General features: G+C 40.6%; 1 protein-coding gene across 1 annotated transcript in view; it reads left to right on the top strand.

The window, feature by feature from the left end:
- The window catches only part of LOC306737094 (copine-9-like), a gene marked incomplete at both ends in the record, with an annotated part of 123782 nt that overhangs the window by 87630 nt on the left and 22281 nt on the right, over positions 1 to 13871 (top strand). The window contains 8 exons of the mRNA XM_079218797.1: positions 80 to 183; positions 684 to 788; positions 3823 to 3864; positions 8341 to 8416; positions 8712 to 8765; positions 8906 to 8967; positions 10754 to 10800; positions 11837 to 12018. Coding sequence (XP_079074923.1) covers positions 80 to 183; positions 684 to 788; positions 3823 to 3864; positions 8341 to 8416; positions 8712 to 8765; positions 8906 to 8967; positions 10754 to 10800; positions 11837 to 12018 — 672 coding nt within the window. The remainder of the gene's footprint in view (positions 1 to 79; positions 184 to 683; positions 789 to 3822; positions 3865 to 8340; positions 8417 to 8711; positions 8766 to 8905; positions 8968 to 10753; positions 10801 to 11836; positions 12019 to 13871) is intronic.

The following is a 13871-nucleotide window of genomic DNA, read 5'->3' as shown; positions in this document are numbered from 1 at the left end:
GAAATAATGAGTAAACGGTGCAACAATAATCTGTTAATAATAATAACAGATATAATAATAATCTGTTGTTGTCCTCCAGGACATAGCCACCATGCAGCTCTGTGCCAACAAGCTGGACAAAAAGGATTTCTTCGGCAAGTCCGACCCTTTCCTCGTCTTCTACCGGAGCAACGAGGATGGGACGTAAGTGTGTGTTTCCGAATGGTGCCTGTGTTGTACAGACCATCTGTTTGTCCTTCGGTTGGGGCGAGTGTCCTGCTCCTCTGTCGCTAAACTTCCCTTGTTAGTGACAGCGGCTGAATTCCTGCCAGCAGATTTCAAAGTTTCTTGCCCGTCGGATGGAAGAAGGGGATAATAGATTTTCTTGACACCGAGACGGAAAGTTCTAATCTGTATTTACTGTATCCTTCTATATTTCAGACATGCAGCTCAGGGTCCAACCCCTGTGTGAGCCTGTTCTGTTTCTGCTGTCTAAGACTGTGTCGGAATGAAATACCTTTGAATATTTACCTTGGGAGCAAAAAGTATTTTTTATATATTCTTATATTCTGAGTCAAACAGATTTACAAATAACGTACTATGTGAAGAGGTGAAAAATCCTTTTGACCGATTTCCTGTCCATCCTAGCTCTCACCAACATGTGTTTTTTAGCAGAAATTTCAAAAGTCTCTTTGTGTTTCCAGGTTCACCATCTGCCACAAGACTGAGGTGATCAAGAACAATCTGAACCCCGTTTGGCAGCCGTTCACCATTCCCGTTCGAGCTCTCTGTAATGGAGACTATGACAGGTGAGGCGACAGCCCAGGGGTCAGAGGTCAATGTTGATGTGATCCACCAGCCCCCTTTGGAGATTGTGGTTTTATCTGCTGGCAGGTGCCACATTACCATGTGTTCATCCTGTTGGTTGTAAGCAGTTTAAAAGACTACCTCTTGGCATAGATTGTGATTCATAGTGCTCTCGGATAATCACAGCCAAAAACTAGAGGCATAGGCCATGTGTGGCATTCCTAGCGTTTAAGTGGTCACCATCCTATTGCCAAACAAATGCAATTATCCCAGAAATCTCCAAATGTTGCAAGTTTTCAACACCAAAATATGGATTCCCCGGCCTGTATTTGTTACCGGCCTTTATTTGTTTGTGGTTTCCACGACCCCGGCCTTTATTTGACATTGATACTACTTGGATCTCTATCAGGTCAGAAGGAAAAAGATCAAACCTGAACATTGAAGATCATGTGGCATTGAGTAAGTGTGAAGGCGATACCGTCTTCTTTATTGATGCTGTTATCACAACCTTGAACCTATGTAAAGTGTGTATAATGAATCTTGTCTTATATATAAGATTATGTATAAATAAAAAACTACATTACACGCAGTACTAATGAGAAACTATACATGAAGCAGACTATTGGTATGATAACGTAATTAATTTTCTCTACTAATGTTGGAACAGTTCTCCATGTTGGTTCCTCGTTTATTTAAAAGTTTGTAATCACTTTTTGAACTCTTGGAAATGATTTGTTTGATAAACTATTGCTTGTGGGAGAGAGGGAGAGTTTACAAAGCAGTTTGCTGCATTAGTTAATTGTTTGTCCGATTTGTCATTTGAGCTCATTAGCTTGTGAGTTTCCCATTATTTAAACTGCTACTGGAAATACTGACTTCCTTAGATGTTGTTTTTTTTTGACATGACTAAAGTAAAGTAAAGCCAAATTAAAAACATGTAAAAGCAGAGCGTGCTGACTGTGAAGAAGAGGTTGGACCCCTTGCTGGTCAGAATAATGCCAGCAGTCGGCCATGCTCTCAGTCTCTGGCCAGTGCTGGTGTTATTGAGACCAACATGGAGGCAATGCAACGGCAATCTCACGAATAATATTGTATTTACACCACAGACTGTATAAGGAGTGGACGTAGGCGTTGTGACGTCACCCATTGGTTTGTAAACCGCTGCTTTGAAACCTCAAGTTCGACGTCTTGGCTTTGTGATTGGAAGTGGCCATTAAACACATGAAACACACACCTATTAGTTAGAAAACCTAGGCTATAGTTATAGATATTTTTTACTCATGGTACAAATACCATGAAAACCCAACGATGAATGTATCTACTAACAAGTATTGTGTGTGTATCAAAGCCTTATATCTCTTCTTCCTCTGAGCTTTAGAGCTCCAACCCTAGAACACTAACGTTAAAAATAGTCACACTATCACTAACGTCGGGTGAATTTCAGCCGATATAATGTACCTGATAAAATATACTTCTCATCGAAATATATTAAAATACAACAATACAAGGCAAGTTGAAGTACTCTTCTTTTATTTGACCATATGGAACTTCTCATAAAACGATAAACAGGGATCACGGGGAGAGCCTGAAAAAAGGCTGAAAACCCGGTGAAAAATTAGGAAATCATCAATAAAAAATGATTAAAAATATAAATAAAGGAGCTATGAACTTGTTATTTGGTCCAAAAAACAGTGATCAGAGCAGGAAGACACGCCCACCTTCACTAACGTCAGTGAGCAGCATGAAGCTACAGAAGGACCCACGCAACTCACACAAAAGCAACACAATGAAAATAACGTGACAACAATCGCTCGGGTGAAAATCACCCGACGTTCGTGTCCTAGGGTTAAAACACATCAGTGAGTCACACTGCTGCACTGGCTGACATGTTCCTTCATCTCCATGAACACAAACACTAAGCTCAGGCTTTGGCTCAATCTCACGTACACCGTCTTGTTGCCCCAAATACTCACTCCAGCACCAAATGTTGATTATTCCACCGCTGAAAATAGTCCCCACTAAATGCACTATTACCTTATGTTTAATTAACGTTTGCTAAAAAGGACTTTAAAAAAAAAAGATGGAATAGCACAAACATTATTTATAAGTGGATTTTTTAGGGATTAACAATACATTTGCAAACAACTGTATGGAAATATTTGTGTGTGTTAAAAATAATTGGGATTTATTGTGTTGTTTTTTTTTGTTTTTTGTTTTCAAATTGGATATCCAGAATCATGGAATTCACTGGTATTGTTATTAACTGCTAAATATCTGGTATTGTGACATCCCTACTGTACGCACAGCTGCACCTGTTTAGCAGTCTAAGTTTAAGGGAAATCAGGTTTCAGAGTGCTAATGGTATGTTATTACTGAGGTTGGATTACCTAGTAGTCTAAGCAGGGAACTGCCCTGGGGCCCCAGACCCTGAGGGCCCTTAGAAGCCTTAGGTTTGTGTGTGTCACATAATTAGTGATTATTTGAACTAGACAGTTTACAATTCTGGCATTAATGCGTTCAGCCCTGCCTTGTCGAGGGGCCAACAACTAGTTTCGGACCTTGAGTCTACAGCAACTGGTTGTACTGGTTTGTCTATAATGGAATCAAGATATGCTAAGTGTATTCTTCTGTGTGTCCTATTTTACTTGATGCATACTTGATGAGAGAGAGGGAGGATTCATTATTAACAGTCTTTGAATATTCAGGGTTATATGGAAATATTGTTGCATATAAGGCTCATTACCATAAATATATGTATATTCCTTTAAAATCCACCTTTATAACATCAAATATTGTTAACTTGTATCGTATAATGTGAATCTTTGTTTAGTTTTTTTGTTAAAAAGGGAAACTTTCTTTGATACGAAGGATGAAATGAAAAGGTTTACTTCCTTCACTTTACAAAAACTCTGTTGATCCGTCTCTCTGACGTTTCTCTCTATCTCTTTCTCTTTCTTACCCTCACACTCTTCCTCCTCTCCGTGATTTTTATATCTCTCCGTCTCACCTCAACTCCCTCGTCTCACCTCCCTCCAGGACGGTCAAGGTGGACGTGCACGACTGGGACAGAGACGGGAGGTGAGTTCTCACGCTCCCTATCCTCTTTTTCCCCCTCCTTTTCCTTTAGTCATTTTCAGCTCAAGATTGAATCCCTCAAATGTCACACCTTGTTCTGTCGGACCCGAGCGGGTTCAGTCTTATTATTACGCAGCAGAACTGATGGAGGGCTCCACCCGCCTGGCACGCGCTGAGTAATAAATCAAGAGCAACCAGCAGGTGAAAGGACAGGGGGGCCGGGGTTAATGAGCACTGACCGCAGCACCGACACAGCTTCTCTTTCTCACTGACTGTTACTGCAGAGGCTCACAGGGACCCTCGTGTGTGGTGTTTCTGTCTCTCTGGCCTTTTGTTGCTGTTCTCCATACATTTTGGTTCGTTGAAATTCTAGTGGTATTTTCTTTTTTTTAATAAATCCCCTGTCCCAGATTTCCAAATCCCTAACTGAAAGACACAAAAGAAGAAGTAAATATTTGTCTTGCTTTGTTCCAGCAAAGTCTTTCAGTCTGACACAGGCATCCGGCAGTAACTCTCAGCGTGCTGCTGTTATTGAGGATTTGACAGATAATTCTGTTCTGTCTATCTTCCGGTGCATCATGGGAAGGAACTTTTGTGTCGACGACAAGCCATTGTCAGCGATTTCAGCCGTTAACTTTAAAATAGGGACATGATCGTGTCAAAATAAACTCCTTTTAAATAATTCTGACAGTTTGTCAGAGAGGATTAAACCAAGTGTCTAGACCCAGTGAACACAACAATCCCAATGAAGTCTACATCTAGTGCTGAGTATAGACGAGCCGAAGGGCATCCAACCAATGTGGGATCCAACTTGTACATGCAAGCAATAACACTAATGAAAGGTTTTTACTTTTTATCCGCGTTTGCAAACAAATATGTACATTAATGGTATTGCATTCTGTAGCTCATGTCAGATTGTGAAAACTCCAATATGAAACGTTGATTGATTTTGGACAAAGTGGTTCACAAGAGGAGCAGTTTTCACTGATATGTGTGGAGAGCAGTTTGCAATGTGAAAAGATCTAAGGGTAACTTCACTATTTTTCAACCTGGACCCTGTTTTCCCATGTTTTTGTGTCTACGTGACTAAGGCTGACAATACTTTCTGAAATGGGTCCAGTATTAAAGAAGATCGCTGTGGTTATCAACCGCTAAATGGGCTGTAATGAAATCCTTTGGATTGCAGATAGTTATGGTAAGGGTCTGACGAAATTGTGGCAATAACCCCACAGGGAAATAAAACCTCGGCTAATCTCATTGTCTTCATCTTTGGCTTGATCCAGGCTGTTTGTTATTGTGTCTCACCAAGTTTCTCTCTGAGAAGTTTTGTTCTGAAATCTCTGGTCTAAATCAGCTAAAAATTTGACCAATGCATTGACCTTCTTTTAGAAGCAACCCTTTCTGTCCTCCAACACAACACACTCTGACATTAAAGGCGCTACTCTCAGGGAGGAGTCAGCAGGCAGCTAATATCGGTATTAAATCGCAGAATGCGAGGTTAGCCGTGGACAGACACAGAGATGCACACTCACTCGCTCACAGATGCACGCACCACCTCGTGGTGGAGATAATAATAAGAAACAGAAGGTGAAACAATGTTTTAGTTCTCTGTAGGATTCTTTCCATAATGATGTCAGACTCTTCTAATAACAATCTGAGCCTGTTGCTGACAAAAACCAGCACTTTTAGTGTTGTTTGATATTGCAGTCTGTTCATTGGCTGACATCCCTCAATACTGGACCAATTTCAAAATTGTTGTCCTCATTCGTAACTTAGATACAAAGACGTGGGAAAAATAGCCTCCAAAAAATGTAAACATTCATTAAATTAAATTACCACCCGTGTTGGGCAGGTTCCTTCAAAATTGTAAAAAAATTATTCATTACATATTCTCATTTAAAATGTAAAAACATTACTTCACCAATTACTCAACAGTAAAAGTATTGAGTTCGTCTGCTTGTCACATTACTTTCATTATTTAGGCCAGTGCGTTAACATTTGTAAAAATAGAAAACGTGACATGGTTTTAACAAGCAGACGATTTTTAACCATACAACCATATCATTTACTAAAGAATAACAGTGACACTACTGTATAATCACTGAGGCCAGAACATCTCATTATAAACTATGTAGTCCTTTAAAATGTAAATGTTTCTCTGGTATATTACAGTCACATTTACATTATATGTAATACTATGGAACAAGTGACACTGTTAAAGGAGAACAAACTGCCTTCCTTTCTTCTTCTGCTTCTTCCTTTACCTAAACCTCATTGCTTTGTTACCGTCCCCCCTCTTATGTTTCTCCTCCTTCCCTCCCTCACTGGGAGATGATTGCTTGTTGTTTGCTCCTTGATGATTCCCCCTCTAAATAGAGGCAGCGTTGGTGTCACGCACAGCTTCAGGTGGTGATATATTTGGATGCAGCGATGATCTGAGGCCATGCAGGGAGTTGATATTTGCCTGATGATGCTGGAGGGGATTTGTTTTCATGTTCAGATGAAACCTTCTTTCTCCCAAGAGGAGGAGATGTAAAGGGCTGGATTTTCCCTTCTGGAACAGATCAAATGCAGTGACCATACACTCTGGAAGAAATGGAATTACATGCAAATTCAGACTCATTATATCTCTATATGTTGTTAGATTAATAAATAACCTTGACATAGCAGTCAACTAGTATTTACAATGTATATATATATATATATATATGTATTTAGATGTATATGTATGTATATATAAACCTAAATAGATAAGTAAACTTCCATTTTCAAATGATATCCCAGGGCGATAGATACATCGATTGTTGCGATCATTTTGAAAGTAGTGACACTCATAATGCTGCGTGATGATGCACTGGCACTGTTGGGTCTAAATAAAAGGAAGAATTAGGAGGGAACGAGTGCTGAGGGATCACCTCGCCCACCTCCACTTCTGTGTGAGGAAGAAATTAATTGGTCCTTCTTTTCGGGTATCGCCATAGAAGAGTCCTCGCTCAGTAGGCTTGCTTTGCATCATCACTTATGAGGTGCTTTGCATTGACAATTTATTGTTGAATGTGGGCTTGTAGAGGGCGGGAAATGAGGCTGATCTAAATTGCGCACTGGTACGGACATTTCCTCATTCATACAAACACAAACATTAACTGTTGATCCTACTCACTGTTTTTTAAAAGACACTTCTGGAGAGGAAATAACTGAGTTGATAGCCGGACGGACACCCAGGCAACTGGCTAATTAATGAAAGCAAATTACATTTTACTACAAAGTTAAATATGTCACAGTGTGAATCATTGGCCTCTTCAATAAAAATGTTACACCTGGCTTTGACTCAAATTCTACTTCGTAAGAGTCATCTTCTACCCTTGGCGCTGCATATTTGGGGTATACTGTACATAGTCACACATTTTAATTCTGCCTCTCCTGGATGAAGAAAGTCTCTTTGGAGAAGCTGGTCACGACACACATTGCTGTTTCAGATTGATTTTAAACTGAAACCAGTCACCGACTTCCACAAGGCAAAAAAAAAAAGCGTTTTGAAGTTGATGCTCAGAGTGAGAGTCACACAAGGAGGTATGAGAGTGAAATAGGTTTATATTATTTATAACCTGTGTTGGGCTCCAGCTGGACCTCCAGTCTCACTGCTTTCTCTAACCTCGCTCCCAACAGAAGCAGGCAGCTGTTTTCAGATAAAACGCAGCAACAAGGCCACTGTTCACGACCTGCCCAGCGCCAAACAGCAGACAGACAGTTAGAGACCAGCTGCTGAACATTAAGGAGCATTCAGCAACAAAAGAGCCAAATATTTCCCTCAGGAGTTGATAGAGACCAAAACAGAGTTGATGGAAAAATAGATCAGGAATTTTACCAGACGGACAATTGTGCACATCTGGACAGGAACACGTTTCCAAACTGAAGCAGTTGTTGTGTCTTGCGGCCCCTACTGGTTGGTTAAGTGTCACCAGTCAATGATGGTTTAAAGACAGTGAATAAAATAAAATAAATCTTTAGTGTCAATCACTTTGGAGATACAGTCATAAAGGAGCACAGGACATATTAGGCTGATGGGTCCAGTGGCATGCAAGCTTAGCTGTGGACAGACGCAACACACACACACACTCGTTCACACACGACCAAACACACAATCTCCTCCCGGCTTCCCCGGCGGACATAATGAATGTTAATGTTACTCCGTGTCAGCTGGTTGTGTCAATAGGCAACGGCTTGTTAACATATTAGCCCCACTTTAGAGCATGATGCGCTGTGTTTACTGCCAAAAGGTGGAGGCATAAAAATGATTCCACAAAAAAGTTATGTTTTGCTTGCATTTATTAAATACCACACATTTGGATTTTGTTTTTCCCCCTATTGTATTTGTTCTTTGTTAAAGCACACAGGATTGGAAATCATGTTGCTGATGTGCTATAACTATTTACCTCCGTCTTCTCTGTCTTTTCCTGTCTAAATCCATCCTTCTCCCAGTCATGACTTTATCGGAGAGTACACCACCAGCTACAGAGAACTGTCCAGAGGCCAAAGCCAGTTCAATGTCTACGAGGTAAAATGCAAGAACAGCCAGTGAGAACATTGATTAAAACAGAATCCAAAACTTAATTGTCCTGCATGTACAAAGGACATCAGAAATGTAAGATTGTTTTGGGAACTCGCGACAGCATCAATAGTTCCCTTCACAGTGTTATATATTATTCATTTCTTGTGTTATAAATTGCAACCCCATATCTGACGACAATATATTATCCACATCCACCCACAGGAGCTGAGACATGCACTGAATAAATACACATTTTTGCTCAGACAGAAATTAATTTCTCGTTTTCTGTTTTGCGGTCAAGGTTTTGAATCCTAAAAAGAAAGGCAAGAAGAAGAAATACGTCAACTCGGGGACGGTAAGAGCTGCCGGAGTGCGTTTCATCAGCGGCTGTCACGTGTCAGAGCAGTAAACAGATGATGTTTGCTATGAGGCCTCCTTGTGATCCGTCTCTGTCCCATGTCCTCTACCTCTCTTCCTGTTTTCTCCGTCTCCAAGGTGACTCTGCTGTCTTTCAAAGTGGAGTCAGAATGCACGTTTGTCGACTTCATCAGAGGAGGGTAAGAGCTCAGTCGCTAAGCTTTCATCAGCGTCGCCATCAAGTGACTCTATGGGAGTTTCTGCTTGTTTTAAGGCTTGGTCGCACAGAACCACTGTGGGGAAATGAATCTGCCTTGGTCACTAATGAGACTATAAGTTCACACGGTTTGTTGAAACGATGTGTTAGATGTATATTGAGAATATTTTTACCGTTTTATCTTTCCGTCAGACGGACCCTTCTGACTCTCAAAGCCACAGGACTCCATTGACATAATGGACTTATACCTCGTAGAACACAGGGGGTTGCTGGTCTACCGCTGCCTGGATCAGTTATTTAGTTTGCGTTGTTGTGTGACTTTTGTGTTTTGAAAGGTTAGTTCGGATTCACCAAAGTCACACATTGACCAATTCCAAAGTAGACGGCAGCTGCCTCTCAGCTTTTGCTTTCTGTTTATTTTGGTACAGTGGACAACCACTGGTGGACACTTCCTAACTCCTTTAATCGATCACAGTAAGCATTATGTCTGTGTGATCACGGGGCTGTAATTAACATCGAGGACACCGCGCTCATGTCCTTTATTTATCTTCTTTTTTTTTGGTTTACATTCTACGATTGGTTTTGATGCTTTTAATGGTTTCATGTGAAGTACTTTGTATCGCCTTGTTGTTGAAATGTGCTACACAAATAAACTGGCCTTGCCTACGATTAAAAACACCAATTAACAAATGTTGGATAGGATGAGTCCAATAAATTCCAGTAAATTAAAACGTCTCTACATTTAGACCAACAAATAAAGTATTAATTATCCTCCCAGAAGAATGTTATTCTTGGCAGTGTAGAGAAGGGTTTGAAAAATCATTTAGACTTTCTGTTGGGAAATATAAATCACTGAGGTGGTGCATTGACTTGGACTTAAGAACCATTATGTTACATTGTTGGCAAATGGAACTGAAGCACTATATATATATATATATATATATATATATATATATATATATATATATATATATATATATATATATATATATATATATATATAATGCACTGATAACAGAAGACACAATGTCCTCTGTGATCTAAGTCGCACATCTCTGCAAGTGGATTTGGAAGTTGAAATAAGGAAGTAGAAATGTTTTATATTTTGAAATCAGTGGCTGTCTGCAAAGTATGAACACAAATCTCAAATGAGCTTGCTGTTGTTTTTCCAAAGCATGTACAGCAGACAGTATAAAGACAGCCGGACGCTCATGTCAGCTGTTCACTTCCATTAGCAGAGAGCAGCGCTGCGCTCACCCTGGCATTACTGTTCAGCTTTTATATCACAATTATAAGGTCAGAGGTTAACCTATAGCCTATGCTTCGCAGTCTAGACGAGTGTCCAGTCTTCTTCTTTTTTTCTGGGATGGCCGAGGTATATATATATCATTTGACCCCAAGTTTTGGAACATCTGGATGATTATTTGCGTACCTGTATCCCCGAAAGTGTATTGTGATTACACCCCAGATATGTGATGTCAATAAAACTCTTGGAGAAACACATACAAAGTCTTCAGTGTGAAAATAGCCAAATGTAAAGACTTTGAACATCAACACAAGACACTGACTATCCTCACTTGAATGTGAGAGCACCGTTACCGACTGTATTTTAGGAATAATAGTGCAGATCCTCTGCCTTGTGGTTTATAAGGGACAGCAGTGAGCTGTTCTCAATCTGGACATCTGTAAATGTGCTCCAATCTGGAGATGCTGTCACTGTCCTAACATCTCTGCTTTGAATGACACGGATGTGCTCAATCTCCCACCAGGACACAACTCAATTTCACCGTGGCCATAGACTTCACAGCATCCAACGGTAGGACCGCGTCCCATCTGTGTGCATGCAGGAAGTGTCCACCCATCTGTTGTCTTCCCCACAGCGTTTGTGATCGTCACAGTTATTACGTTAGTCACGGGCCGCCTTCTCGCCGGTCCGCTTTGTAAAGATGATTTTCACTGCACGGACATGAAAGCCTTGCTTAAATATGCCGCAAAATCAATGTCCTAATTTCAGTGGTGTCGCCCACAAGCCCAGAAGGAAGATGTTGCACATTTCATTTATTGTGGCAGATTTAGCTAAAAGCTCACGTCCAGCTGTTGTCGGTAACAAATTGAACCGTTAAAATATGACAACCGTGATAAGACATCATTATTACTGTACAACACTAGTTTCCAGCTAGTCACCGTCAATGTTGTGACTATAAAACATTATTCAAATCAAGCATTTCAGCCGAATGAGAATTCTGCAAAAACCTGTTTTCACCAGTTCTCAAGTCATAAACACACTTGCCTCTCAGGGTTTCCGTACTTTTATCAAATTCTCAGCAGATCTTCAATCCCTCTGATAGAAAGTGTGAGATAAACAAGAGAAAGCTGTCTCACTCTCTGCATGTTGAACACATAACCCTACTGAACACCGCATGCTGCCCTGTCCTGTCCCAAGTGGATGTTATGACCAAGTTTTCCACACTGCTGTATTTAAGCTATTATACATTTATACAGTTTTTGAATGAAATGTAGGATGGGCAGTAAATATTTGTGGACACTTTATCTTCATGATTTGTACCAGAAATCGTATTATTGGTTGCCGCCCGTTTGTGTCTCGGTATACATGATACAAAAGAGGAAATAAATCATTTATATAATTATATTTTCTTGCATGCAATTTTTTTTATGCAAATAAGACCACTCCTACCTCAAAACCTGTGACGACCTGTGTCATAGCTGCAAGTATATTCAGCCAGTATTTCTCGCTGTAGACATATCGTATTCATGTGCTTTGCATTAACTTCAGTGAACATGACTCCTATGAATTTACCAAGGTGGCGTTCATGTGGGGCTTCTCTCTCCAGGTAACCCGTCCCAGCCCACCTCACTGCACTACATGAGTCCGTACCAGATGAACGCGTACGCCATGGCGCTGAAGGCCGTGGGAGAGATCATCCAGGACTACGACAGCGACAAACACTTCCCTGCATATGGCTTCGGAGCTAAGCTTCCCCCGGACGGCAAGATCTCCCACGCCTTCCCACTGGTAAGAGACCGCCGTGTTCTCTCTGTTTTAGTGCAAAACATGTTGTGATACTCAGTGAGAAGGTGCTTCTGCTTTTGGACTGAATACTCTACTAACCGACACTTCTGTTGAGGATCTGTTTTCACACGTTCGGCACATTTCTGCAACAGCAGAGAAATAATGTTGCCAACTTTTTAAAGGTTTAACTTATGTCTGAGTTATATCAGCTCTGATTAAATCACTGCCAGGATGTGAAATGTGTCCATCTGTTAGATCCGGAAGGTCTCGCTGGCCCCTCATGTAGAGCTCGCCTCACTTTTGGACTTTCTTCAAGGCTGACTTTGGCCAAATAGAATACTGTAGAGCCAAACAGAAGAGAAGAAGAAAACAGTATCAATAATATGTACGTGCCAGCAATCTATGAAACACCACTGACGGCATCGCCTCCATCACCATCATATTAATGTTCTTCATCACTTTGTGTTGTGTCTACTTCCCTTTTCTGTTGTTAGATGGGGTCACACCATATACTTAACTAACGACTAGTAACTACCTGAATTAATCATGAATTGCAGTTTATAAAGCACACGTTAACCATTCGTGCATCATCTATAAGTCCTTACTAATTGGTTTGCAATATATAATACATAATTTACAAATGGGGGAATCCATCATTTGTAAAGTATGAAAACCCAATCATGAAACGCATAATAGTCAAGCTTATTAATCAAGAATAAAACATTTATAACTGTGTTTATGAATTGCATACGATTACTGATGTTGATGACATGATACTCATGTTGGAACAATGCTTTTTGAATTAAGTGTTTACTCATGCTTTTCTGATGTTAAATAGTGTGTAGTTATTATAAAGTGTTCACGCATTATGTTGTCCAGTTCTCGTGAACACAATATCTCAAGAATACCTGGAGCAAATGTTTTAAAATCTGACACAAACAACAAATAGGTTGCAGTGGTTTGATCAATGGCAAGTTGGTTTGGCACAATGCTCTCCTAAAGCACAATGTAAACTAACATGATGGTGGTTTCCGTTGGCCCTGCATTTTTCAGGCCCTTTGTTATTTCAAATTAGGTTTTTTAGAGCGCATTCTTCTAAATATGTTTGCTTAATCAAATTACTTGTAGGCGACTGTGGCTCAGTGTTAGAGCAGGGTCATCCTTCAATCAGAGGATCGGTGGTTCGATCCCCGGCTCTGCTAGCCCATGTCGATGTGTCCTTGGGCAAGGCACTCAACCCCAAGTTGCTCCTGTAGCTGTTCTACGGTGTGTGAATGTTGTATGAATGATAGTTAGAATCCTGATGGGCAAGTGGAAAAATCCTATTTTTACAATATGTTCATTAAACAACGTATTTAGGGCAAGTTTGAATTATCTAAAGGGCCCTTCAACCAGCCATATTTATACAAAGCAGCAACGAGGTTGTTTAGCCTAAGCTACTGTGAGTTTCCTTTCAGCTAAATGCTCCTGGACAGTTACTTCAGAGGAAGCGAGGAGAAAAGTGGGTGAGAGACGAACGTTAAAAAAAGAAAATAAGGTTCCAGGGCTGCAGGATGAGATTAGTCTTAAGAAGACAATAAAGTGGCCAGATCTTCTCACATGGGTGTAAAGATCTCAATGACACGCCTCGGGTCTTTCATTAGGGGCCAGGAGGATTTTTCTTCTTCTTCTCCGACCTGAAACTGTCGTTTTCAATCAAGTTTGTCAAATCCCATGATCCTCCTGGCTCCCACCCAGTCAGAACGTAGTGGTGGGCGCGAGCATCGGCTTCCGGCTCGTCTAGATTCATCACTCTGTATGACTTTGCTGCTTTCCACGTGAGCGGCCGCTCAATCAGCTTTCCCAATTAGAGTTCA

The sequence above is a fragment of the Taurulus bubalis genome (genome assembly GCF_910589615.1).
Source record: "Taurulus bubalis genome assembly, chromosome: 5".
In the NCBI taxonomy this organism is placed as follows: domain Eukaryota; kingdom Metazoa; phylum Chordata; class Actinopteri; order Perciformes; family Cottidae; genus Taurulus; species Taurulus bubalis.
Note: the sequence above shows the minus strand (reverse complement) of the source record. Positions and strands in the feature narration are given on the sequence as shown.